General features: G+C 44.6%; 1 protein-coding gene across 14 annotated transcripts in view; it reads right to left on the reverse strand.

Moving 5' to 3' along the window:
* AAK1 (AP2 associated kinase 1) overlaps positions 1-26,630 on the reverse strand; it is a 112,801-nt gene that overhangs the window by 55,378 nt on the left and 30,793 nt on the right. For all 14 annotated transcript variants that reach the window (XM_061593244.1, XM_061593241.1, XM_061593242.1 and 11 more), the window contains exons 3-8: positions 12,528-12,646; positions 11,937-12,045; positions 10,089-10,231; positions 6,060-6,181; positions 4,713-4,794; positions 214-346 (exon numbers count right to left, since the gene is read on the reverse strand). In XM_061593244.1, coding sequence (XP_061449228.1) covers positions 214-346; positions 4,713-4,794; positions 6,060-6,181; positions 10,089-10,231; positions 11,937-12,045; positions 12,528-12,646 — 708 coding nt within the window. The remainder of the gene's footprint in view (positions 1-213; positions 347-4,712; positions 4,795-6,059; positions 6,182-10,088; positions 10,232-11,936; positions 12,046-12,527; positions 12,647-26,630) is intronic.

Raw genomic sequence — 26,630 nt, forward strand, 5'->3', positions numbered from 1 at the left:
AGGACTTACTTTCATCAGTATAATGGTATCTGAAGAAGTGGCCTTAGTCCACAAAAGTGGATATTACAATAAATCTACTAGTCTTTGAAGTGTCCAAAGCCTTTGTTTTTATAAACAAAAAACTCTGGGTCCTATGCCCAAATAGCCAGGAATGGTGCATACTAGTTTGCTTTTAAAACCAGAGCCAATGTACACTTCCAAACTGATACTCACGTATGAGGCAGTGCATGTCATGCGAGTAGCGTGTGTTGTCAGGAATGGTGAAGTTTCCGTCACAAATTGCTACTTGGCTCTCCCCAAATGGTAAAGTAAAATAACATAGTTTGTACAGCAAACAACCCATGGCCTGAAAGGAGATGAGTAAATATTTAGTATGTTATAGGAATGGACACTGGCTATCACCATTGTCAGGTATGGCCAGGCTGATTTTAATCTAGGAATCACTGGCTCTGCTAGCAATTGTTCAAAGTTTGCCTCTAGTGAACCAAGAATGATGTTTCTGAATGGGAAGAGATGTGTAACTTGAAAAGTCCATCCTTGCAATTCCAAGCCTGAGCTGGGGGGGAGGAGGCACGCCAAGCTGAGGTCAGTGGCTGTGTTTTTTAATGTACTGTCCGCAATGAGCTAGTGTGGCAAAAAGCAAATGTCTGCCACCTTTTCAAGGTTTTACACAGATTATTACTTATTATTTATTTTATTTATTATATTTATACACTGCCGTTCTTTTCATGATCACCCAAGGCGGCTTATATATGGTTCCCAGGCGGTCTCCCATCCAGGCACTGACCAGACCTGACCCAGGGAGCTGGCCTCAGGTGCCTTGCCTGGGACAACAGATGCAAAAGGAGAGTCCGGAGTTGTACGACGTACACAATAGGAACGTGGAAGTGAGAAGCATGAACCAGGGAAAGTTAGATATTGTCAAGCAAGAAATGGAACGTATCAACATTACAATACTTGGTGCGAGTAGATTAAAATGGACGGGAATGGGACATTTTCAATCAGGCAACTACAAAAACTTTTATGCAGGAAATGAGAAATTAAGAAGAAATGGGGTTGCTTTAATAGTGAGAAGTGATGTAGCAAAAGCAATTAGGAGCTATAACGCAAGGTCTGAGCAAGTTATATCAATGAGATTTAATGGGAAACCTATTAACATAACCATCATCCAAGTTATGCTCCAACAGCAAACACAGAAGAGGAGGAATTGGAAAGATTTTATGCAGAAGTACAGGAAGAAATTGATCACACACCAAAACAACATGTGCTGATAATCATGGGGGACTGGAATGCAAAAGAAGGGAACAGAGAGGAACTAGGAATTGCAGGAAAATGGGGCTTAGGAGACAGAATGCTTTTGTCTGTCCTGAATCTTCCAACATTCAGCTTCTTTGAATGTCCATGAGTTCTAGTATTATGAGAGGGAGAAAAACTTTTCTCTATCCACTTTCTCAATGCCATGCATAATTTTATACACTTCTATCATGTCTCCTCTGTCTCACACCCTTTCCAATTGGGAACCAATTGGTTTCTCCATATTCTGTCCTTACAGTAGCCTCTTGTCCAAGTATAGGTTGTACACCAGGACAATCAGCATGGTGGAGGAACCAGCAAATGCCCCTCCCCGCAGACGGAAAGGATAACTCAGGTTGTCTACCTGAAGGCCAAAACGACATCTCATTTGTGCGATCCCCTTCAGAGGAGAAAGCATTACACAAACTGAGTGGCTGTGCAAAGTGCCTACATCACACTTCACTGTAGGCCAGCATTCACCAGCCTGGTGGCCTCCAAATGTTTTGGACTATAACTACCAATGACTATGCTGGCTGGGGATGATGGGAGTTGTAGTCCAAAACATCTGAGGACATCAGGTTGGTGGATGCTGGCCTAGGCAGGGATGGTGGGAGGGGCAATCCATTCCTCCTCACATGCAAAGACCTTAATGCTTGGGTAGGTCTTTGACCCAGACCCTGTAATTTGTGTGTTTGTTTCACAAGGAGAAAGCTCTGGGAAGCTGGCAGCTGCTTAGATCAGGGGAACAAGTCAAATCCAGACATCTGTAATTTTTGCCTATCTGCAGGTCATGGTCTCAGTTATCCACTCTGGAGTAAGGTCTTGAGTCTCATCATTCAAAAGCAACATTTGCACATAACAAGATATGGGTTTTAAAATCTGTGTCCGGTTTTTAAAAAGTCAAAAGCAGCCCTCAAGATATGTGAAAATAGAAGTAGGATGGATACGTGCCTATCTCAGAGACAGGGCCTGAGTATGAAAAAGTAATCTCAGAGTCTTGTCACAAGACTTTTCTTTAAGTTATCAAGTGCTTATATTTTGCTTCAAGAAACTTCTACACATTTGTATTCAGGCTAAATTCTGAGGGAGAAACTCTTAACACAGCACAAGTCTCGCGTTTTAAATGGGTGACTAGAAGATATGAAAGTTACATTAGCGAGTTTATATGCCTCACTGTGTATGCTTATTTGAAGGCCATTGCTTGTTTATTCTCAGTAGTCTGCTTTATTAATGCAGTTTTCCCAAATTATGTTGATTTATATGTTAATGTTGGTTTTTTATTGGTAAAATATCATTTTTTAAAATTATGGCCAAAGAATCTGGATAAATGTGTAAAAACAATCAATTTGGCAGGCAACAGCAACAATGAATAATGAATTAGATAAATTAAAATAAAGTGCTATTTTTGCATGTTGGCCAAAGAATTTTCCATCATAGTTAGAAAACAAAGGAATATCATTGGACATTTGATGCAACTTGCGTACATACACACATGCAAGCAAAAAGGCTACACTTTTTTCTTGGGCACCCTTAAGTAGTTATGAGAATGGTTTAATGTTTTGTTTCCAAAAGTCTCCCTTGTTGTAAAAACAGTTCAGAAGTAGAATTTGTGCTGATCACACCCCTTTTATTGGGAAGTGGGCACAGAAGGAAGAAAGTACAGGAGAGCCATTGGGGATGGCTGGGAAAGTGGGACTAACTAAAACAGTTTTATGGAACCCAGAGCCTGTAGGGAAGTGTGGTCGTGGAAGCACATAAAGGGGATGTTTGTAAAATATTGGCACTTTTTCGAAAAAAGAAGGAGAAAAAAACAAGAAAGGTAAACAAATTTAGGATAATGTAGTACACCGCAAACACAATGCAGGAGCTGAAGTCTTTTTAAAAGTTAGATATAACTATGGGTTAAATTAAACAATGAAAAGATAAGCATGTTATGAAAGGAAAATGCTAGAGTCAGAGAAGCATGTTTTTGAGCAAAGAAATGCCTGCTAAAACTTCAGCTATGCTATAAGATATAGTAATAGATGATCAAATAAATGTCACCAATAAAACCAGAAAAATGGGAAATCTAGCTGTTTCACAGGATAAAATAAATATTTCTCACTGGGGTAGCCCCCCTCTTGCCCTAGTCTTCCCAGGAAACAAGTCGTTCGAACAAGCGCAGTCTACCCAGTTGACTCATCCCTTTCCTTCTGTGGGGATGGATGGAATACAGGGAGGCAAAAGTTGTGTGCCTGAGGTTTTGTACTGGGCTGAGAATTCTCCCTGCAACACAAAGACTGATCAGGCCCTCAGAATAGCCATTCCTTTGAAATGCATCTCAAGAATCAGCCCTTTCGGATAATCACCAATTGCTCATTTTGATGTAAAGCCCCAGACTATTCACGAGGGCTCTGGGCAGGTTAGAACTCCAAAAGATAAAATGAAAAAACGCAGCACGAGAACAAAGACATATTGTAACATAAATTTACTCCTAATTAAATATTAAAAAGCAAGCATATCTATAAACACACATTAATAAAACATACTGCTAAGTAAGCCTCCTTACACTGCTAAATATATCCGCTGGTCACCAGAGGCTCACCCAAAATGGAAAGCTTGCTGCCCTGAAATGACAAGGGCTTATGTGGATCAACTTCAGGTGGTAAAAGGACCACATCAACCACCTGCAACAAAACCTAATTCTCAGTCCAAAAAATGTTACTAGGGTGATGAGTAAAGGAGCCATGGGGAAGATGAGCTTCTTAAGGGACACCATCCAGTCAATGTAGACTGGAAGATCAGATAGATCTGATTAGTTAAATGCAATCCATCACACTTCTATCCCACACTTCCTTGAGAGAGGCAAGAGTGACTTATCTGCAAGTTTCTAGCCAGACATGTTGTAAGAAGGGCTAGGCCTTAAGGAAGTGGGGAATGCTTGCAAAATAGCCAGAACAACAACAAATGTCTGTTTGCTTTTCGATGTATCTCCACGAATAAAAAGGGCTAGAGAGACCATATTTTAAAAAACAGAAATCTGAACACCAAGGAAAATACAGTTCTAGATCCATATTCAAATCAAGACATTAACAAAGCCAAGCCCCACTTAGCTTTAACAATGCAAGGGTATTACATGCTCTCAGACAGACTCACTTTGAACAGCATATATCCATTCCATGTGAAACTAATATTTTCTGAAGTTCAGCAGATCGGTCCACAAAACAAACAAAAACAAAGTGGCATTTCAGTTTGGTTTTAAAAGGAATTTATTATTAGAGTTTTGGTGAGATTAGTAAGGATCTCCAACAGAGGCTCTTTTATGGTCAATGTCTGGAGACCACAGATAAGGACTGGTAGCAACTAGGGCAAGAGATTTTCCAGCTTAATTTCTAGCAGGCCACATGTCAGAAAGCAATTTTATAGACTTTTCTACATACCCAGATATCTGCTTTTGTAGTAATCAGCTTGCCGCTATAGAGGTTGACCATCTCTGGTGCTCTGTAGGACAGTGTGGTGTATCTATAACAAAATCAAAACTCATTGGGGTAATGGAATAAGACAAAACAGCTTCAATAACTAAATGGAGTTTCCTCCACAAATCACACAATATTTATACTTGCATCAATGATTCCTAGGTTTAGAACGTGCAGTGGCTCACCACATTCCAAAATAATTGGTTTCAAGATAGCATCCCAACCCAACCCAAAAAGACAGACTACTGTTGATAGCCCGGAAATATAATTCCAGACTCATTAGCCCAACTAATTAACTATCCTCTTCTAGTTTTAAACCTACAATAATTAAGATTTAAGCAAATGTTCCAAATACACAGATAAAAGCTATTATTTTTCTTTCTGCTGCCTGGCAATTACATGAAAGATTTTTAGAAAAGTGCTTTCACTTGATGTTTATCTGTCAAAACTGAAATTTGGTTGAGATGTTAATTTTGGTGTCCTTAACTCATGTCGTAAGATGTTCTGAAGATTTTTAAAAAGTTTTTTTGAAGGTGTTTAAACATGCGTTTATTGTTTTATCACTTCTTGTCTGCTGCCCTGGGCTCCTTTGGGGAGGAAGGGAGGGATATAAACTTAATAAATATCTAAATTCCAGAAACTGTGAAACTGGTAATGGCCTCACAATACAAGATGGCTGCTGGCAAAACCTCCAATCGACAGCACTCTCCCCGTCTGGGATTCCCAGCAATTAGTAACCATCGATAGCCTCATCCTCCACAGATTTCTCTCACCCTTTCTTAAAGCCATCCAAAGTGGTGGCAATTCACTGCCTACCTCTTAAGGCAAGGGTGACAATCTGCAACACGGAAGGCCTTTTTTAGTGGCCTACCAGCTCCTGTCTTTCTCCCCACTGTAGCACTGGGCTGGGAAGAGCGCAGCACTGTGATGTGGAGGAAATTGCCCCACTACAACACTGGACTGCGAAGAGATGCGTAAACGTCAAACCTCTCTGTCAAGCCCCAGCACTAAGATAGGGCGATTTCCCCATCATGTGTCTCATCTGTATGTACAGTGAGTGTGGTTGCACATGCATGTTCAGTGGCCACTTTGGCCACTATCACCACTGGCATATGGCCCTCAAAGGGTTGTCCAACTTTGAATGTGGCCACCCTTGTCTGAAGGGTTACTGCAACAATTATATTATAATGATGCTTTTACATATTGTTAAATGTTAGAGTACTTCCATATGAGAATCACCAAACACACTGACATAATAAGCAGCTATTGCTGCCAGAAACAAGAGAGCCCACCACACAATCCCTCCCTTACTTCTTGACTTCTTCTTCCACTGCATTCACTCCTTCAAGCTGAGGGTTCTGGAATTTGTTGGTGGCACTCCCAAAGTCACACAGAACATAATGGCCACGATCATGCAGCAGAATGTTTTCCACCTAGAAACAGAAGGTGCGCATATCCATGTTAAGTTCCAAATAAACAAGAAACAAGTTTATTTGCATAATACATTACTTATGGAATGCATCATGCAAAGAGCCAAGTGTGCATTTTCAAAGGCACCACCATCACCAAACAAGTTTCCTTAATACTCCAGGTATGTTGCTGATGCACTCTAATGATTTATGTCCTAAGCACATGACAAATATGGGCTCTCTCTTTAGTTATACAAATGCACTTCAGAGTGCCATCGAAGCAACTTCACAAGAGAGCCAACATTCTTGCACAGCTCCCCTTCATTTCATTGAAGCTTGTGCAGGAGAACATTTTGGTGGGCTGTGCCCCACTCATATTATGAACAGGTCCCATCTGGGTCTTCTGCCTCTTGCCCCAAAATGACTGGCCCTGGACCAGGGAATACAATAGCTGCATCTCCCCAATCAGGATCAGTAGGAAATAGCTGACTTTCCATGGAAAACATGAGGTGGTTTTGGGGGGCGGGGGACGGGGGGCGGAGGGAAGCAGCAACAACTGTACTCTCTCTAATTTTATGTTATGCCATGGGATAGCTCCCATGGCAGCCATGTTGTGATGTGCATCACTCTCTCAGAATCTGAAATGTGCCCCCATTCCAAAAAGGTTGGTGAGCCCTGGGGCAGTTCTTCAGATAGTTATGCCTCCCCTTGACGTTCTCATCTCTACGCTCAACACACTCTCAGCTCTGTCAACCACTCCTCACAGGATTTGGCTTCTGGACCACCAGTGAGACACCCTTGCCTTATATCATGCATCAGCTATTTCACGAAAGGCTCAGCAGAAGAAAGGAACTGGACTATGGCAGAGGGAGAGTGAGGACCCAAGTCCACCCTCTCCTGCTTTTGTGCACAATTATAGGACAGGGAAGGGTCAGGTCATTCAGTATACCCACCCTTCAAGGTCATTCAGTATACCCACGCCTCAAGCCCTACAAGCAACATCCTCCACATGTCCACTTTCCCAATTAACCCACAACAAAAAAGCTAGACCCCAGGACAGATCTGAAGCTGGTGCACCACACTGAGGTTCCTGTGGAACTCATACTCCAGATGAGTCCAGCCAGAGAGTGAGAGCGAGACAAGGCATCTTCCATCTCACTTCCCTCTCCGTTGACAAGTACAGGAAACCTGAACGTGAGAGGATGGCTGTGGTGTTCCTGTATTAATGTAAATATGGTAAGTGCTGTTTGTATAGAAGATACATGGTAAGTGGAATGAAAGAGGAGGGGGGAGTAGATGAGCAGTAGAATGCTGGATGATTGGCTGACCGTTTGAATGGCTGAGAGTATAAATGGAAGAATGACAGTTGAATCTGGGAGGTGTTTGAGCGGTGTTTGGAGGTGTTTGAGAGGTGTTGTGGGTGTTAGGTGGTGGATGTCAGGAGAGTGTGGAGAAAGAGGGAGTGGGAGTTCTAGTTAATGATAAGTCAAGTATCACAGGAATAGATGAAACCATATGCTTAAGTACCATTAGAAAAGTAATCTTGTTATTTCTGTTATTTAATAAATACTATTTTGGTTTACCGAAGGCCTGATCCTTGGCTGGGGTTTCACAGACCAGAAGGGAGGGTAAGGTAATGATCAAGGTGAAGGGCAACAGTAACAAATGGTGGCAGCGGTGAAGAGGAGAATAATAACATTACAAGTATCCAGAGCAACCCCGAGTTATATGAGTTATCTACATTGATACAAGGGGGTTGGGAACAGCATAAGCACGCAGTCACAAAAGTAACCGGATAGAGGGAGACTCAGGCAAAGTCTCTGGGAACATTGGTTATAGAACGTGACTGGTGGTGCTGCCTAGCAGGGGGATCTAGTGAGATCTGTGCTAGAGCGGAGAGAGAAACCATAAAAAAGGACAGTCCGGACTGGTGGAGTCCCTGGTGGTGCCTAGTGAAAGGCAGTAGCCACGAGCAGGTAGGAACCTGACAGGGAGAGCCAGGGAAGGGCGTCACAGGGGCCTTCTGAAATCCTGGCCCTTGGGACAGTGGGAAATACCCCTGGCTTCCAAAAGCCACAATTCCACAGCACTCTGGTCCTGCTAAGTTTCCCGTCATGAAATCTTCTCATCTGCTGAATGAGGAATATCTGATGGAGAAGGTAACCAGGTACTCCATAGCCCAACCTGGGACCCTCCAGATGTTTTGGACTACAAATCCCAAAAGTCCCAGCTAGCATGGTTGTGTTCCCATAAGCCCCCTCCCCACTCTCATCACACAGTGGTGCTGGACTGGGCTGATGGGAGTTGAAATCCAAAACATCTGCAGGGCCCTAAGTCGGGAAGACTGCAACACACTATCTAGAGATTTTACAGTGGGTGTAAGATTCTGGCACAGTTGAAACTGCCACTCCCCACATATCCAACTCTACACAAAAGATTACCTCTCTAATGTACTACAGATGTCCTGGCACTTATTTATATGTCCCCCCCCCAAAAAAAAGATATAAAGCCTCCCTTCCTAAAAACAGTAAGTGATGCTGATGCCAAGACACACAACAGCAACAATTTTACACATTCATCACGATAAACTATTCTATTTCTAAATTCATCTTGGCTACCTCTCATTTGCCTGCTGGGAATTCATATCATTTTGAGAAATTCTTTTTGGATTACAATTCCATCAGCCCCAGCCAACATGGCTAACAGTCAAGGGTAATGGGAGTTGTCTGGAAGGGCATAAGCTGAGATAAACAAAACCTTCAACACCACCTAAAGAAATGCCCTCCTCTCCGCTCTATGCCTCGGAGAGAGATTGCAGCCCCATGACGTGAGGGGCTGGGGTTACAGGGTAAGTTACCACCTTAAAGGGTTATAAGCTCAGTGATGCATGCACACTAATTTTATGTAATCATAGTACTGATTACATCACTTTGAGTGCTCACACAGCTAAGAAGAGAGACTCAAACATTTTATAATAAAAGTGATAAAGTTAGAGAGACTCAAACATTTTATGATAAATGTTGTTGGGCCAAAACGTTGTTAACTTCTGAACCATACAACAAAGTGCTGAACTGTGAACAGATATTCATGTGAGAGTACTAGAGACAGAACTTCCAATGCAAGTAGACTTTAGGCAAGTGGCTTAGCTGAAGAGTAACATAAAACAAGAATGAGTTGACATTTCAAGCAGCCCCCAATCTGAAGAGAGAGGCAAAGTGCAGACATAACAATTACTCATTCCCAGTGATGACATTTTGTTGCTTCAACCCTGGTTAAGATTCCAAATATACAGTGAAACTATGTATTTGGTTTCTTGAGTTATGTCCAGCCCCAGAGGATGTAGGAAGAGAAACTCCAGTGATACCTGCTTGTCCCCTTGCAAGCAGGGAAGCAGGAAACTGCGTAAATGGTGGTTTGCTTGGTTCAGATGCAATGCTTAACTATGGTTAAGCCAAACCATAGCAGAGGATGAGCACTAAGAGATTAATCTCTAACATTAACCCAGAATCCAGTTAAGGCGACAACTCAGGGGACCAGCACGTAGTACAGCTTTCTGTAACCAGGCACCATCCAGATGTATTGGACTACAACACCCATCAGCCCAACATCAGGCTGATGGGACAAGTGGAGGGCACCAGGTAGGTGACGCTTGCTATAAACAGTTAAGTGAGAGACAAGATCATTTCTGCCAAGTGGGGCTTCACTATATTCCCTCTCAGGACCTTTTGTAGGTGGTGCAAAAAACTGGTGGTGCCAAGAACCCCAGGTGGAATGGTACCTCTCACAAAATTGTTGTCTTCCTATCCTGCCAAGAAAATACAAGGGAAATGCCCATACCTCCTCCAGTCACTGCTTCAATAATGTGGAGGATCTCCTGGCACCAAGACCCTATCCGCACACCAAGCATCTCCACAAGAGTATCTTGAGTTACCTTCAGATCCCTGTGGATTATGGGCGATTTGCACTGGTGCAGCCTGGCCACGGCTTCACAGGTGTCACAGAAGATTTGCAAGACTTCGTTTTCTGTGAACCCTGTCTGCAAGCGCTGATTCATGAGGTTCACCACTTGGCCTCCTGAAAAGGATAAAGCCAGAGGGAGAGAGGCAGCCCTCCTATTAATAATACCAATTGTAGGACACTGAGCCTTCCGAAAGGCATCACCAAACATGAGGAAACAGGCAAGCTCATCAGTGCCACATGCTGGCACAGGAAGGCAGCTTATACCAAGTCAGACCATTGGTCTCCATGGTCTACAATGACTGGCAGTGGCTATCTGGGAGTTCAGGCAGGAGCCTTTCCCCAGCCCTGTCTGGAGAGAACCTGGGACCTTTCTGCATATAAACCAGGTGCTCTATCACTAAGCGACAGTCCTTCAGTAGCTCAGAGGGAGTGAGAACGCTCCCGTCTCCAGCAATTGAGCAGGGCCGCTTGGAGGAAATTTCTGGTACCTCAAGAGGTTCAGCCTCATGCCCCAAGAGTTGTGCCCCAGCATCCGCTACATCATACCTGGCGCACCCATCTCGGCAACAGGGCCAGCTCAAGGTATTGTGCTGCCTGCAGCGAAGGACACGATTTCCACCCCAGCCCCCAATTCCAGACACAGAAACCAGACGGAACTATTGCAACACTGGCGACAGGACAGTTTCCTCCAACGCATCTGAGGAAGGCAGGCTAATTGAGAGAGTACAGGAAGGCTGTGCATGGAACACACAGCTCTGCCCTCCTTTGCTGCCTGAGGCAATTCCCTCACTCTGCCAAATGGGAGTGCCAACCCTGTTCAGCAAGCACCCCTAAAAATATTGCCTCACCCCAAAAGCAACTTTTGAAGTTGCTTGTACTGTTGGGCCACTACAGCAGATGGAAGCCATAAGAGGAATGCCTAACAGCTCCGTCGTCCCCTGCTCTGCTCTTCCCGCCCTCCCGAATTCATGCGTCCAGTGAGACAAGCTCTCGCCTATGAACTCTGATGCTGCCATCAAAGAGACTGCTTTAAAAGTGCCACCGGATTGTTTCCTTTTTGCCGGAGCAGACTAAACGTGGTTACTCTTCCCTCGTTGCTGTTCTGAACTAATAAGTATCAGACAGAACAAACTCGAGATGGCAGAGCTCTCCAAAGCTTGCCTTAGGTTAACCAGGAAATCATCCAAGATCTTCACCTCAAAAGCAAGACATTTTTTCAAACCTATCTGAGGAGGCCTGGAAAAATTATGTGCCCACCTCCCTGAAGGGTATTTCTCCTCTGATGCAAGCTAATGGAGCCAAAGATGCTCCATGAACCTGCAGGGGCCCAACCCAGGAATGGAGGAGTAGGTCTGCTCCCCCTCTGGTCCTAAGCAGGACACAGGCTCTTCTCACACCCTCAGGCTGGGTCTGTGCAGCCTCTTCCATTTCCCCTATGTAACATAATGGGCAACAAGCTCTACTACATTGCACAGGAGAGGTGGGAAATGATTGTCCAACTCTAATTTCAATATGAGCTGGGGGGAAATTCAGGGGCTTATAAATCTCTTTTGAGATGAGCTTTATTTAACAACCATCCGAAGTTCTTTTCTAAGCATGACTTCTAAATGGTTGCTTGCCAGTTGCCTGAGGTAGATAAACTTCGGGGGCTAGTAACTTTTGTGAACTTTTTACCTCTACCCTTCTTTAATTTGATCAGCAGGCTATGATCTAATCAGACCTCTAAACATCTGCATATCTGAACATTATGCAGGCTGTCTGAGAACCTGAGCCATACTATGCAAGTTCGTAAATACGGCTCCATTGAGCTAGTACTCACCTCGGCAAAAATCCATGAGGATCAAGACTTCCCATACATCTCCGCTGCTCACAGAGTTTATACTGGAGTCAATATATCCAACAATGTTCTTGTGTCCCACAAGATCCCTCTGGAAAAGGTAAGAACAGAGGCACAGCTTACTGTAAGCCACAACCAGAAAAATATACAGTACATCCAAGAAAAACAACTTCAAAACATAATCAAGCTATCTCCATACATGATGCAAAAAAAAAAAGTGTTACTGTTGTCTTCTTCTTTCTGTTTCTCCCTACTCTCCAGGTACCCAAATAATGTTTCAAACCTGAATTTGCTTCCGCTTTCCCTCTTCTTTCATGCTTGCTTGTTGGTTATTCTCTATTTCTGGAATCTCCTCACCAAGCTCTGACACCTGAACTCCTCACTCCCACTCAAGTTAGTTTAAAGCAGTTACAATTTTAAACATCAGCAGACTTTGTAGCAATCCTAATAGCAATGTTTCTCCCCCCCTCCAGATCTGTCAAACAAGCAGGTCCAACTTTCCAATCCATGCAGCACTACCTATTCAAAACATTTTGCAAGAACTCCAAGAGTCCGAGTACTACATTGGCTTACCATGATCTGTATCTCCCGTTTGCAGACTTGTAGGTCGTGTTCATTGTTGACATACATTCGTTTGAGGGCACATTTCATCCCATTGCTGGTTCTCACCAGAAAGACAAGAGCAAACCCACCTGTAGACACAAGACGTGCAAATGTTCAGCTAGTCATTTTAGAGGATGGTCTGAAAGCAAGAAATTCTGCTGCTGAAGGTAGGCAGGTCTGGCCTTGGAGATCACCTGGGAACCACACAGAAGTCACTCTGAGATGTCTGGAGGAATATCTGGGTAATGGCTATCTAGACTCTCCAAGACACTTCTTTTCCCTGAATAAAAACTGGAAGAAGAAAACTCTTACAATAGAAAGGAATTGCTTTTAGAGCATGCTAGTGTAAGAATCGCCTGCGCTCAGTGGAGCCAATCCTTTACGTTTCTGCATGAGTCACTGTTCTGGGCATGCCGCTTGACAACTCAAAGCAGTGATTCATGCAGAGATACAAAGGGCTTCATCCTCTGAGGGTGGGCAATTCTGCTATGCCCCTAAAATTGAATCATAAACGCAATGCAAAGCCATGCCAGGATTATTCATCCCCAGCGGAAGTTGACCAGGAGGGTAAATCATGCAGCAACATGAAAGGCAGCCTCATGGAAGCGTGGATCGACTTAATTTATTGCCATATGTCAGTGCTTCTTGATAGTTTGGGAATTGCTGATACTTACTGGTATCAGAAATACTCTAGAGGATTAGACAACTGAAAGATTACATCTTAAATCCGCACATGAGTCAAACAGTATTTCTGAAACAAGAAGCATACTTTGTGTTTAGACAATACACATGTAATAGAAGAGGCATCATCTTAGAAGAGGCATTCCTCATATGTACGGCTGATGGCTCAAGAACATTACAAGAGCCTTTATCTTATCTTCTGATCCCATGTCCTTTGCAGGCAACCACTGGGAAGTGCTGCTGTCTGCCGAAGTTTTGGGGAAGCCAGAGCTGTTAAGGTGATATCACAGTTCTTTAAATGTAGGGTGGAGATATGGCCCTTACTTGAGCGGCACTGTTTTGAGGCATGTTTGGTGTGTTCAGTTTTTATGCCATTTTGAGACTGTGTTTTGCATTATCTTCCCTTCCCCAGCCAAGCATATAGTCGCTGATCCGCTGGTGCTCTGTCTGGTGCAATCAGTCCAGGCTTGATCTGTTCTGCACTCCAAGACTTAATTGTGAGGCAATATGTCACCTTCAAAGCACAAATCTGAATTCAACATTTGAGAAGCAGAGTTGAAAATGTGAGCTTAAGCTTCAAGTAATGCTAAGTAGCTGGTGCTTTTCTTAAAAACGGGAAAATTTAGTCTCCATTTAAGGCACAACTCTATGCCATGCTTACACCAGCACAGTAGCATTAGGAAGTGGCATAAATGCAAACCAGCTGGTGGAAATATTGGTATTCCAGAGTAATGACACATCTACAGTGGTGAAGCCTCCGCCCCACCCCCTTAAATGCCTGTGGAGGGCTCTGTCAGCAGGAAAGATTTGCCAGTCAATCCTGCAAGAGAGCATCCAAAAATGGAGTGTGGCTCTTCCCTCCCCCTCACTGTTCTCCGGTTTCCTCTCTCTTCTTCCTTCCGCCCTCCTCCCCTCCGACTCTCTCGCTGCTCTCTTATCTTGAGGACTTCTGGGTGTCGCTTGCCAGGCTTCCTTCTCTGGCTGCAGCAGTGGCCAGTCTAGCCTGTTGGGTCAGCTAGAGAGTGTGTGGCACGCCACACTACTGTCAAAGATGGAGGCTTCCACTCTGCATCTCCTCCTCTTCGCTTCTTATAAAGGATTTGATAAAATTCATAGTCTGTCAGCAGCTAGTAACCATGATATTGTTATGTGCACCCCAAATTCTCCAAGCAGTGAGGTTGCAAGGGTTGTGGAACTTACTCTGGGGCTTAAGAATGTAAGAAGAGACTGCTGAATCCAGCCAGTGACCATCTAGTCCAGCATCCTGTTCTCACAGTGGCCCACCAGATGCTTCTGGGAAGCCCACAAGCAAGACATGTGTACAACAGCAATTCTCCCCATCTGCGGTTTCCAGCAACTGGTATTCAGAAGCATCCTGCCTCTGACTGTGGAGGCAGAGCATAGCCATTGTGGCTAGGAGCCTTTGAGAGCTTTATCCTCCATGAATGTCTAATCCTCTTTTAAAGCCATCCAACTTGGTGGCCGACACTGCCTCTTGTGGGGAGTGAATTCCACAGCTTAACTATGCGCCACGTGAAGAAGTCCTTTCTTTTATCTGTCCTGAACCTTCCAGCATTCAGCTTCATTGAATGTCCATGAGTTCTAGTATCATGAGAGAGGGAGAAAAACCTTTCTCTATCCACTTTTTCTTTCTATGTATGGATGTGAAAGTTGGACAGTGAAAAAAAGCGGATAAGAGAAAAATCAACTCATCTGAAATGTGGTGCTGGAGGAGAGCTTTGTGGATACCATGGACTGTGAAAAAGACAAATAATTGGGTGTTAGTACAAATCAAACCAGAACTATCACTAGAAGCTAAAATGATGAAACTGAGGTTATCATACTTTGGACACATCATGAGAAGACATGATTCACTAGAGAAGACAATAATGCTGGGGAAAACAGAAGGGAGCAGAAAAAGAGGAAGGCCAAACAGGAGATGGATTGATTCCATCAAGGAAGCCACAGACCTGAACTTACAGATCTGAACAGGGCGGTTCATGACAGATGCTCTTGGAGGTCGCTGATTCATGGGGTCGTCATAAGTCGTAATTGACTTGAAGGCACATAACAACAAATCCACTTTTTCCAAGCCATGCAGAATTTTATACACTTCTATCATGTCACCTCTTACCTTTTCTCCAAAAGAAAAAGCCACAAATGCTGCAACCTTTCCTCATAAGGGAGTCGCTCCAAACCCTTGATCATTCTGGTTGCCCTTTTCTTAACCTTTTCCAACTCTACAATATCCTTTTTGAGGTGAGGTGACCAGAACTGTACTCAGTATTCCAAATGTGTCCACACCATAAATTTATATAATGGCATTATGGTATCAGCAGTATTTATTTTCAATACCTTTCCTAATGATCTCTAGCATGGAACTTGCTTTTTTCACAGCTGCCGCACATTGGGTCAACATCTTCATCAACCTATCCACTACAAGCCCAAGGTCTTATTCCTGGTCAGTCAATGCCAGTTCAGACCCGCGTAGATGTGAAATTATAATTTTTTTGCCCCAACATGCATAGTATGATAGTAACAGGCAATTATGTAATCTCATTACTGTGCCACATGGTGTTTTCCTGCTCCATTAATTTGCATTATGCAGAGATGCTTGGAATGAATACACACACACCATGCTTTCCATATAGAGTCAAGGGAAATTCTCATTATTGTTGCTCACTTTTTGTTGTATTTATAAATCCTACCTGTAAGGAGGTCAAAGTGCCATCTTCTGTGAGAACAGGACAGCCTTCCCCAACCTGGTGTCCTCCAGATGGACTACTACAACTCCCACTGGTCATACTGGCTGGGGCTGATGGGAGTTGGAGTAGTCTTAAATTTCTGGAGAGCACCAGGTTGGGGAAGGCTGGCATAGGGGAAAGGACAGATAGACAGAACATTAGGCATGGGCTGGGAGGTTCTGCCAGGAACTCAGCTGGTGGTCAGTCTTCAGCAAGCCCTCAGTTCTCACTTCCATTGCAGATAATATGTTAAAGGAACAGCCAGCGGCTGGCTTCCACAGGAGTATTGTGGAAGGCAAAGCAAGAATGGTTTTAATTACTTGTTCTTAACTGTTTCATTGATAACTTTAATGTTTTGCAAACCACTTAGAGTTCTTTATATGCAAGTGGTATATAAATTTTGTTCAATTAAAATAAATAAAAAAGAAGCCTGCTCTTCCACAAAGTCATCCCTAGTGCTTTTCTGGGTGGTATTACCTTAGAACAAAATTTGTACTACAACACCGCTGAAGAATGCCAATTAATAATGCCAATTCATCTCACTCTACAAACTACAACTTTTACAGCCAAACCACAACAAATATTTCCACAGTGCACCATGTTCATCACATTCTGCAACAGAGATTGGATGGAGGTTCCACCAGGAGCCAGCCTTCCCTCAATGTGGTGCTTCTCCAGATGTTTTGGACTGCAACTTTCTATCATCCCAGCCTGCATGGCTAGTGGTGAGGAATGGTGGAAGTTGTAGTTCAGCAACATCTGGAGGACAGCAGATTGGGGAAGGCAACTTTGTGCGATTAAGTTACATGACACAATCCATAAGTCACAACCCTGCCAGGGTTCTCTTCCCCCCCGGTGAGCCATCCTGGAGCTTTTACTGTGCATTTGTCTGTTGCTCTGGGGGCAAAAAGGGCATCCTCAAGTCTCCCAACACCAGCCATTTATTCAGGATAGCAGATAAGCCAAATCTTGGGAGTGAGCACTGTACCATCCGCACTGCCATCTACAACTCCCAGGCTGAAGGTTCTACAGGTACGGAAAGGGCCATAACTCAGTGGTAGAACATCTGCCTTTCTTGCAGAAGGTCCCAGGTTCAATCCCTGGCAGCACCTCCAGGTAGGGCTGGAAAAAGCTGCTGCCAGAAACCCTGGAGAGCTTCTGCCAGTCAGGGTTGACAATACTGAGCTAGATGGGCCAGGGGTCTGGCAGCTTCCTAGGTACCTATAAAGGAACTACAACCCATCTTGGACAATGGCAAACCCTCTCAAAGTGGAGATAGGTGCTCCCATTCTGTGATCCGCAGCAGCATTAGGTCCTGCAACCCAACCCTGCCAAGGATCGCGGACAGCATCCCAGCCCCCCCCAATACAGACAGCGCGGGCTTCAATAAGCCTGCCTGCACACCCTACCTACCTCTTTTGTCAGTGTGAATGCTGTGTGCGCTATGCATGCATGCATGCCTGCCCTCACCCAGATGGCGGTGGGGGCCGACTTCCCTTCACCATCTTGGCTGACAGCAGGCATCATACACATGACATGAGAGGTAGGTGGGGTGTGTGGGCTTTATGGGTGGGTGTTGGGCTATGGTGCAAAGGGCCCAGTGCAAACTAGTCCCCAAAGGCCCAATCATGCCTGGTGCCATCCCTGATCCTGCCCTTTGAAAAATTCCCCGCCATTATAGAATCATAGCTGGAAGGGGCCTATTAGGCCATCGAGTCCAACCCCCTGCTCAGTGTAGGAATCCAACTTAAAGCTTCCCTTGCAGATGGCTGTCCAGCTGCCTCTTGAATGCCTCCAGTGATGGAGAGCCCACCACCTCCCTAGGTCATTGTGCCACTGCCATACCCATTGACTGCCATACTTGGGCCAAATTTCAGACAGGTCCAGTGATCAGCAATTCAAAATTTCCTTCTTTTGCCCAGACATATCTTTAGGTCATGGTTGTGGTTCTTGTACCACTTTATACTGTGTCCACAAATTCGAGGGACTAGCAGTGACCTTGTCCTGCCTGTTTGATAAACTCTATTACAAATTTATCAAGTGATAAACATTTTGAACACTTTATGTAAGTCTATACATTTTCAGCAAGGCTGAGTGACTGCAGCGCATGCTCAGTGTCTGATTTGACTCTCCCAGAAGGGCTCTCTTAACTAAGCAAAGATGGTCTGTGCCAAACTGAGGAGGCCGTTGCTAAATGACAACTATATGGAGGAAGCTTCTCTCTCTGTGTTGCATGTGCAATTAAGAACGTAAGAAGAGCCTGTAGGATCAGGCCAATGGCCCATCTTGTCCAGCATCCTGTTCTCACAGTGGCCAACCACATGCCCATTATGGGAAGCCCGCAAGCAGCACCTGAGCGCAAGAGCACTCTCCCCCCATGCGGTTCCCAGCAATTGGTATTCAGGAGCATACAGCCTCTGATTATGGAGGCACAGCATAGCCATTGGGGCTAGTAGCCTTTGATAGCCTTATCCTCCATGAATTTGTCTAACCTTTTAATGCCCTCCAAATTGGTTTCCATCATTGCCTCCCGTAGGAGCAAATTCCACAGCTTAACTATGCACTGCATGAAGACCAATGCTTACAGCAGCCTTTGCCAAAGTGCCCTCCAGACTTCCATCAGCCCCAGGCAGCATGGGCATATTTGGTGTGGGGGTGGGGGTGGTGCTGGGAGCACAACCATGTTGCCTGAGATGGATGGGAGCTGCAGAACAAAACATCTGCAGGGGACCACTTTGAAGAAGGTGGCTTACAGGGTGTGGAAATTAAGCCCTTATAGTCTGCATGATTTTCAATGCACAAATGAATGTGTAAGTACCTGAACACTTCTGTTCAAACTAAAGTGGTTTTTTTAAAATTAAATCTTTATTATTTTTTAAAAGCAATCAGAGTGAGAACAAAATTGATAAAGAAAAAAGACACGTCAATACATCAAACAAAACACATATATAAGATCTTCATGGGTGACTATCTTTACACATCGGGGTGAGACTGGATCAGTACAGAGAAGGGGGAGATATGACTTTAAGCAAATTTCAGTAGTGCTTCCAAATAAAACCATACTTCATCAGGAGCTGGCAGGACAGCATATGCTAGCTCATATAGGATATAAAAGGGCACCAAATTACAGCAAAATCTTCAGTTGCGGCTTCCCCTCTGATCAATTTAAGTTCATGGGTTAATTTTTCTAATGTTGCCATATGCAAAGCCTTTTCGTGCCACATGCCCACTGTATAGCGTGCAGCATCTTTCCAGCCTTGAGAAATAGTTAAGTGAGCTGCCACCAACAGAAAAATAACTAATGGTTAGAACATAATATGAGAATTCTCCTCACAGAACATGGATACTACGCATAATTTTGGGCCCTGTACCAGTCTCTTTCCAATAATAGAACCTATTTCCCCCAATACCTTACCCCAGAATTCAGAGACCCACCCGCATTCCAAGAATGTGCACCATTAAGTACCTTTATCGACGTCTCCCCACCAACAGCAGGGAGGCCCTGATCTGGAAAAGCCACGTTGGACGGTAAAACCACCTATGAATTACCACCTATGAATCCCAGGCTGTTAGTTTTGGGTGACTTCAATATCCACACGGAGTCCCCACTTCATGGAGATGCCCGAGACTTTATGGTGGCCATGACAACTATGGGGATGTCTCAACTAATAACAGGCCCTACTCATACAACTGGTCACACCCTTAATCTTGCTTTCTATGCGGGAAGGATGATAATGATCCAGGAGTGGTAGATTTTTCTATAGCTCCGTTGTCATGGACGGATCATTACCTGGTCAGCTTTAGTCTAACTGCGACTCATACCCACCGCGGGGAGAAGGGACCCATTAGAATGGTCCGCCCCAGGAGACTGATGGATCCAGTTGGTTTCCTATCAGCTCTTGGGGAATTCCCTGTCTCCCAAATAAGTGATTCTGTAGACACCCTGGTCAAATTCTGGAACAGTTCAATGACCAGGGCCGTTGACACAATCGCCCCTGAGCGTCCCCTTGTGCGTTCCAGAGCAAAACCGGCCCCATGGTTTTCCAACGAGCTGATGGCGATGAAACGCACTCGTCGGGGTCTAGAGCGACGGTGGCGGAAAACTCGGAACGAATCTGACCGACTTGTCGTTAAAGAATTCTCGAAAACCTATTCGACTACAAGACGATCTACGCAAAAGGCCTTTTTTACAGCTTCTATTTCATCAGCCGTTAATCAGCCGGCTGAACTATTCCGAGTGGTTAAAAATTTGCTCAACCCTGTCCATCCTGAGGACAACGTGGATTTGTCTCCAACCCGTTGTCAAGAATTTGCCTTTTATTTTGCAAATAAGGTCGATCAGATCCGCTCCGACTTAGAAGCCAATTTTGATGCAGTCTCTAAGGATGTACCTTCGGCCTCTGTCTGTCCAATTAAGATGGATTCCTTTCAACTTGCTCAACCTGGAGATATAGACAGCCTCCTTGGAGGAATGAGACCTACCACCTGTCCGCTTGATCCTTGTCCCTCCTGGATCATTAAACAAGCCAGAGGGGGCCTGGCTGAATGGGTCTGTGGAGTAGTCAATGCCTCTCTTCAACAAGGCTCCCTGCCGGGATGCCTGAAAGAGGCGTTTGTGAGACCATTACTGAAAAAACCCTCCTTAGACCCATTATGTTTGGGTAATTATCGACCAGTATCCAACTTACCTTTCTTAAGTAAAATAGTGGAGCGGGTGGTGACTAGTCAACTTCAACGGTTCCTAGCGGAAACGGATTATCTCGATCCATTCCAATCTGGTTTCAGACCTGGCCACGGGACCGAAACGGCTTTGGTCGCCTTGGTGGATGACCTTCGAAGGGAATTAGACAGGGGGAGTGTGTCCCTGTTGGTTCTCCTGGATCTCTCGGCGGCCTCTGATACCATCGACCATGGTATCCTTCTGGATCGCCTATCCAGGATGGGGCTTCAGGGTACTGTTTTATACTGGCTCCGCTCCTTCCTGGAGGGTCGAACCCAGAAGGTAATACTCGGAGACTCCTGCTCAGCCCCCTGGCCTTTGACCTGCGGGGTTCCACAGGGTTCTATTTTGTCTCCTTTGTTATTTAACATCTATATGAAGCCGCTGGGTGAGGTCATCCGGAGGTTTGGAGTTCGTTACCATCAATATGCAGATGACACCCAGCTTTACTTCTCCTTTCCTCCTGATGCCAAGGAAGCCGTTCGACCCCTGAACCAGTGCCTGTCCTCAGTGATGGATTGGATGAAGGTGAACAAGTTGAAATTAAATCCAGACAAGACAGAAATGCTCTTCGTCAGTCGTGGGGCCAAACTAGAAACGTGGAATGTACCTGTGTTAGACGGGGTTACACTCCCCCTGAAGACTCAAGTCCGCAGCTTGGGTGTGCTTCTGGACTCGGCTTTGAACCTGGAAGCTCAGGTTTCTGCTGTGTCCAGGAGCGCTTTTGCCCAGTTAAGACTGGTTCGCCAGCTGCGCCCGTTTTTAGAGATGTCTGATCTGACGAAGGTAACTCACGCCCTAGTTACATCCCGGCTTGACTACTGCAACGCACTCTACGTGGGGCTGCCTTTGAAGACAGTTCGGAAGCTTAAATTGGTTCAACGTGCAGCAGTAAGAATGCTGACAGGGGCTGACATTCGTGCCCATACAACCCCCCTGTTGCAACAGCTCCACTAGTTGCCAACTTGCTTCCGGACTCAATTCAAGGTGCTGGTGTTGTCCTTTAAAGCCCTTCACGGCTTGGGCCCTGTCTATCTGTCCGATCGGTTGTCTTCTTATGAACCCCCCCGTTCTCTCAGGTCCTCCGATAATTCGCTCCTTAGGATACCCTCAACCTCACAAGTTCATCTTTCAGGAACCAGAGATAGGGCGTTCTCTGTTATCGCCCCTAGACTCTGGAATTCCCTGCCAATAGAGGTCCGGTCGGCCTCCTCGCTTCCGGCATTCCGTCGCCAGGTCAAGACGTTCCTTTTCCGTCTTGCATTTAACCTGGACTGAGGAATAGGAAATCTCTTGACCATGAGAGATTATGGAGTAATTATGTGTTTATTGTATTGTATACAGTTTTTACTATTTTAATCTTATCTTATAAGTTTGTATCTATGGTGTATGTCTTGCTTTTATAAGGTATTCTCGGTCTATGTTCTTTTATTATAGAGTTGTCTGCCGCTCTGAGCTTTCCAGGAAGATAGAGCGGCATAAAAATGTTTTAAATAAATAAATAAATAAATAAATTATAGAGTCCTCCATTAGGTATGTAGTTACTAAGGGCCTGCTGGACTAAATCTTGACCCACACAGCCAAATCGTTTCCCAGGGCCCCCTCCCACACTGCTTTCGAGCTACCAAAAGAAGGGAAGTGCTTTCTGAACAATAACTGGTACCAAAAAAATAGATGCTATGCTCTTACTCATTCCCCATTCGCATGCTAAAAAATAGAGAGAGGACTACTACCTCGAGAGATAACCAATCATTCCTTGAGGAATAAGGCTATCTGTCAGATTATAAGCCAACCCAGTTCCATGCCCTGAAGTCTATCAGCTAGCTGGGTCTTAGACCTGAAGGAAGCAATCTCACATCTTCCCCTGCCTTGCTTCTCTCAGGACAGAGTACAGCACCTCCCTGTCCTGAGAGAACAACTGAGGATGGTAAGCCAAGGACAGCAATGCAGATGGACAAGGGAGAAACTTTTTTAAAAATGTTAGAATTACTTCTTAATTCTGCTACCTATGTAGACTAGGCCTTAACTGCCAGTTTATAGCATCAACAGAATGGAGTAAAGCTTTTTCTGGAGTGCACTACTACAATCTGCCAGTGCAGGTCGCAGGTTCAATATCATCTCCTCCACAAACGCTCCCTGAACATTCCAAGACTTCTTTCCATTTCAAGTTTATCTGTATGACTTTTCCTAATATTTTCACCAATACACCAGGTGTTTCTGTGGCTGGGAAAAGTTACACAGAACTATTGTCTGCAGTTTCATTTTATTAATTCATTTCCCAGAAGTAGGAAATGACAAAATACTTATCACTGACAAAACATCATTTTCCAAAACACAGGTCATGACGTCCAACTTCCATTTTCCTCTGTGTTCAATCTGAATAACACCCACATTAGAACCTCCCTTCCTTTTCCAGATGTACACTGAACAAACAGGCTTTGCCTCATGAAAACAGCAGCTTTCAAGAGTAAACTGTTCAGAAGCATTCAGGTAGCCAGGCAAGTCAACTGAAAGAAGAGATACCAGCTCCAGATGAAGCTTCCATTAGAAGAATAAATGACCACTAACTCTCAGCTAGGCAACAGACTTAAACTTGGTCACCCTTGCCTATCTAGTGCCCTCCAGATGTTTTGGATGACAACTCCCATCAGCTCCCACATCATATGGCCGTACTGGCCGGGGCTGATGGTAGTTGTAGTCCCATTATAAAATATAAAATAGTTCCAGGGGACAGCACATGTGCACTTGCAGTCTTGTGTTCTCAAATACAGATTTCTTTAATTTTCTCCCATACTTGAGACCGCATCACCATTTTTAAAGAGGACTCAACCAGCTTAGATTTTGTCACTCTGTAGTTTTGCAACCAACAAATTGTGTTGCGATTGTCCAGACAAAGAATTTTATCTTGCAGAATGCCACAGGCTCTCTTTGACATGTTTTCTAGATGAGATAGATTGTAATTTTTGACTAATTTTTATTGGATTTTTTATATATATTGCAACAGAGTGCACAAATAACTGGAATATTAAGACTGTTAGTTGAAAGAATAAAGAAATGTAAGGTTTGTTATAACAAAGAAATAAAATCACACATGCTGTTGCAGCCGTTCATAGGCACTATCTCAGACTGACTCTGAAAACAAAGAAAGAGAAAAGGGGTGAGATAAAAATATTTATCCTAGTTTTTTTGTTCTTACAGTATGCTATAATGTAGACCTGCCCATACGTTAAGGCAGCCTTTCCCAACCGGTGTGCCTCCAGATGTTGTTGGACCACAACTCCCATCAGCCTCAGCCATTGGCAATGCTGGCTGAGGCTGATGGGAGTTGTGGTCCAACAACATCTGGAGGTACACTGGTTGGGAAAGGCTGCATTAAGGTCTATGAGGATACCCTCTTTGCAATCACATTTGCCACAAATTTGATACATCACGACACAGAAGAGGGCATTCAAGGTTCAAGCACCACAACTGTGAATTTCTCTCTCATCTTAAATAAAGCTGGTTGCAATTCTTACAAATTTCGACTGCAGTGAAAGACTTATTTGCCTAGTCATAGAATGATAGAATGGAAGAGTTGGAAGGGGCCTATAAGGCCATCGAGTCCAACCCCTTGCTCAGTGCAGGAATCCAGGTTAAAGCATTCCTGACAAGGGGCTGTCTGACTGCCTCTTGGATGCCTCCAATGTTGGAGAGCCCATCACCTCCCTAGGTCATGGGTTCCACTGTTGTACCACTCTAACAGAGGTTTTCCTGATGTTCAGTCGAAATTTGGCTTCCTGTAACTTGAGCCCATTATTCTTGTCCTGCACCCTGGAATGATCGAGAAGCGGTCCTAGCCCTCCTCTATGTGACAACCTTTCAAGTACTTGAAGAGTGCTATCATATCTCCCCTTAAGGCTAAACATGTCCATTCTTTCAGTCTCTCTACATAGGGCTTTGTTTCCAGTCCCCTGATCATCCTTGTTGCTCTCCTCCGAACCTGTTGCAGTTGGTCTGCATCCTTCTGAAAATGAGGCATCCAGAATTGGACACAATACTAACGATAAGGCCTAACCAGTGCCAAACAGAGGGGAACTAGCACTTTATGTGATTTGGAAACTATGCTTCTGTTGATGGCGCCTAAAATAGCATTGCCTGTTTTGTAGCAACATTGCACTGTTCACTCATATTCAACTTGTGATCAACAACAACTCCAAGATCCTTCTCACATGTAATATTGCTGAGGCAAGTATCCCCCAGCTTAAAACTATGCACTTTGCTTCATTTTCCTAGGTGTAGAACTTTGCACTTATCCCTGTTAAATTTCATTCTGTTGTTTTCAGCCCAATGCTCCAACCTGTCACGATCCCTTGGAATTTTGTTTCTGTCTTCCATGGTATTAGCTATCCCTCCCAATTTTGTTTCATCTGCAAATTTGATAAGCATTCCCTGTACCTCCTCATCCAAGTCATTCATAAAAATGTTGAAGAGCGCTGGGCCTAAGACTGAGCCCTGTGAAATCCTACTTGAGAAAGAACTACTGGCAAGCACTCTTTGAGTAAGATTCTGTAGCCAACTGTGGATCCACCTGATAGCTGTTCCACCCAGCCTGCATTTAGCTAGCTTGCTAATCAGAATATCATGAGGCACTTTGTCAAAACCTTTGCTGAAGGTGAGATATATTATGTCCACAGCATTCCCACAGTCTACAAGGGAGCTTACCCAATTAAAAAACGAGGTAAGATTAGTCTGGCAGGATTTGTCCTGGATAAATCTAAGTTGGCTTCTAGTAATCACTGTATTATTTTCAAGGTTTTACGGACTGACCACTTTATAATCTGCTCCAGAATCTTCCCAGGTATTGATGTCAGGCTGACTGGTCTATATTTCCCAGGTTCCTCCTTTTTGCCCTTTTTTGAAGATAGGGACATTACCCTCCTCCAGTCATCCGGCCCTTAATAGAAGCATAGAATTAAGAGTTGGAAGGGGCCTACAACGCCATCGAGTCCAACCCCCTGCTCAATGCAGGAATCCAGCTTAAAGCATATCCAACAGGTGGCTGTCCAGCTGCCTCTTGAATGCCTCCAGTGTTGGACAGCCCACCAACTCCCTAGGTCACTGGTTCCATTGTTGTACCGCTCTAACAGTTAGAGGAACCCCCCCCCGATGTTCAGTCGAAACCTGGCTTCCTGTAACTTGAGCCCATTATTCTGTGTCCTGCACACTTGGATGATCAAGAAGAGATCCTGGCCCTCCTCTGTGTGACAACTTCAACCCATCCTCCATGATTTCACAAAGATATAGACAGTTGTTCCAAGAGCTCCTCAGCTAGTTCCTTCAATACTCTAGGCTAGGATGCAGTTCCCTGCAGATTTGAACTCATCCAAAGTGATTAGGTATTTCTTGACAATTTGTCTATCAATCTCAAGCTGTAATCCTGCCCCTTCAACTTGTACTTCATGTTTCTCAGTAGGGTCACAGACCCTCTTTTGGGAGAAGACTGAGCCAAAGTAGGAATTGAGCACTTCTGCCTTTTCTTTGTCATCTGTTATCGTTTCGCCATCCTCATTGAGTAGCTGAGCCACCATTTCTTTTCTCTTTTTACTATGGATGTACCTGAAGAAAACTTTTTTTTTGTTGCTTTTGGCATCTCTCTCTCACTTCAGCTCATTCTCAACTTTAGCCTTCCTGATGCCATCCCTGCAATTCTGTGCTACCTGTCTGTACTCCAAACCCTCCTTATGCCAGGCTGTGAGGGGTTTGGATTGAGCAGAGGCATCCGCTGACCACTCTGCCAGCAAGGACCTCCCACCTCCTCCCAACCAAGAGGCAGGTGGAACAGCTGCCTGCAGTATCCCTGCCAGCAGAGCTTGGCAGACAGCCCTGAAATGGGGCAGTCCAAAGGAGGGGCAGGGTGCAGCTTGTACAGGCAGGGCCGGCCCCAGGCAT

The sequence above is a fragment of the Rhineura floridana genome, chromosome 12 (assembly GCF_030035675.1).
Source record: "Rhineura floridana isolate rRhiFlo1 chromosome 12, rRhiFlo1.hap2, whole genome shotgun sequence".
Classification (NCBI taxonomy): domain Eukaryota; kingdom Metazoa; phylum Chordata; class Lepidosauria; order Squamata; family Rhineuridae; genus Rhineura; species Rhineura floridana.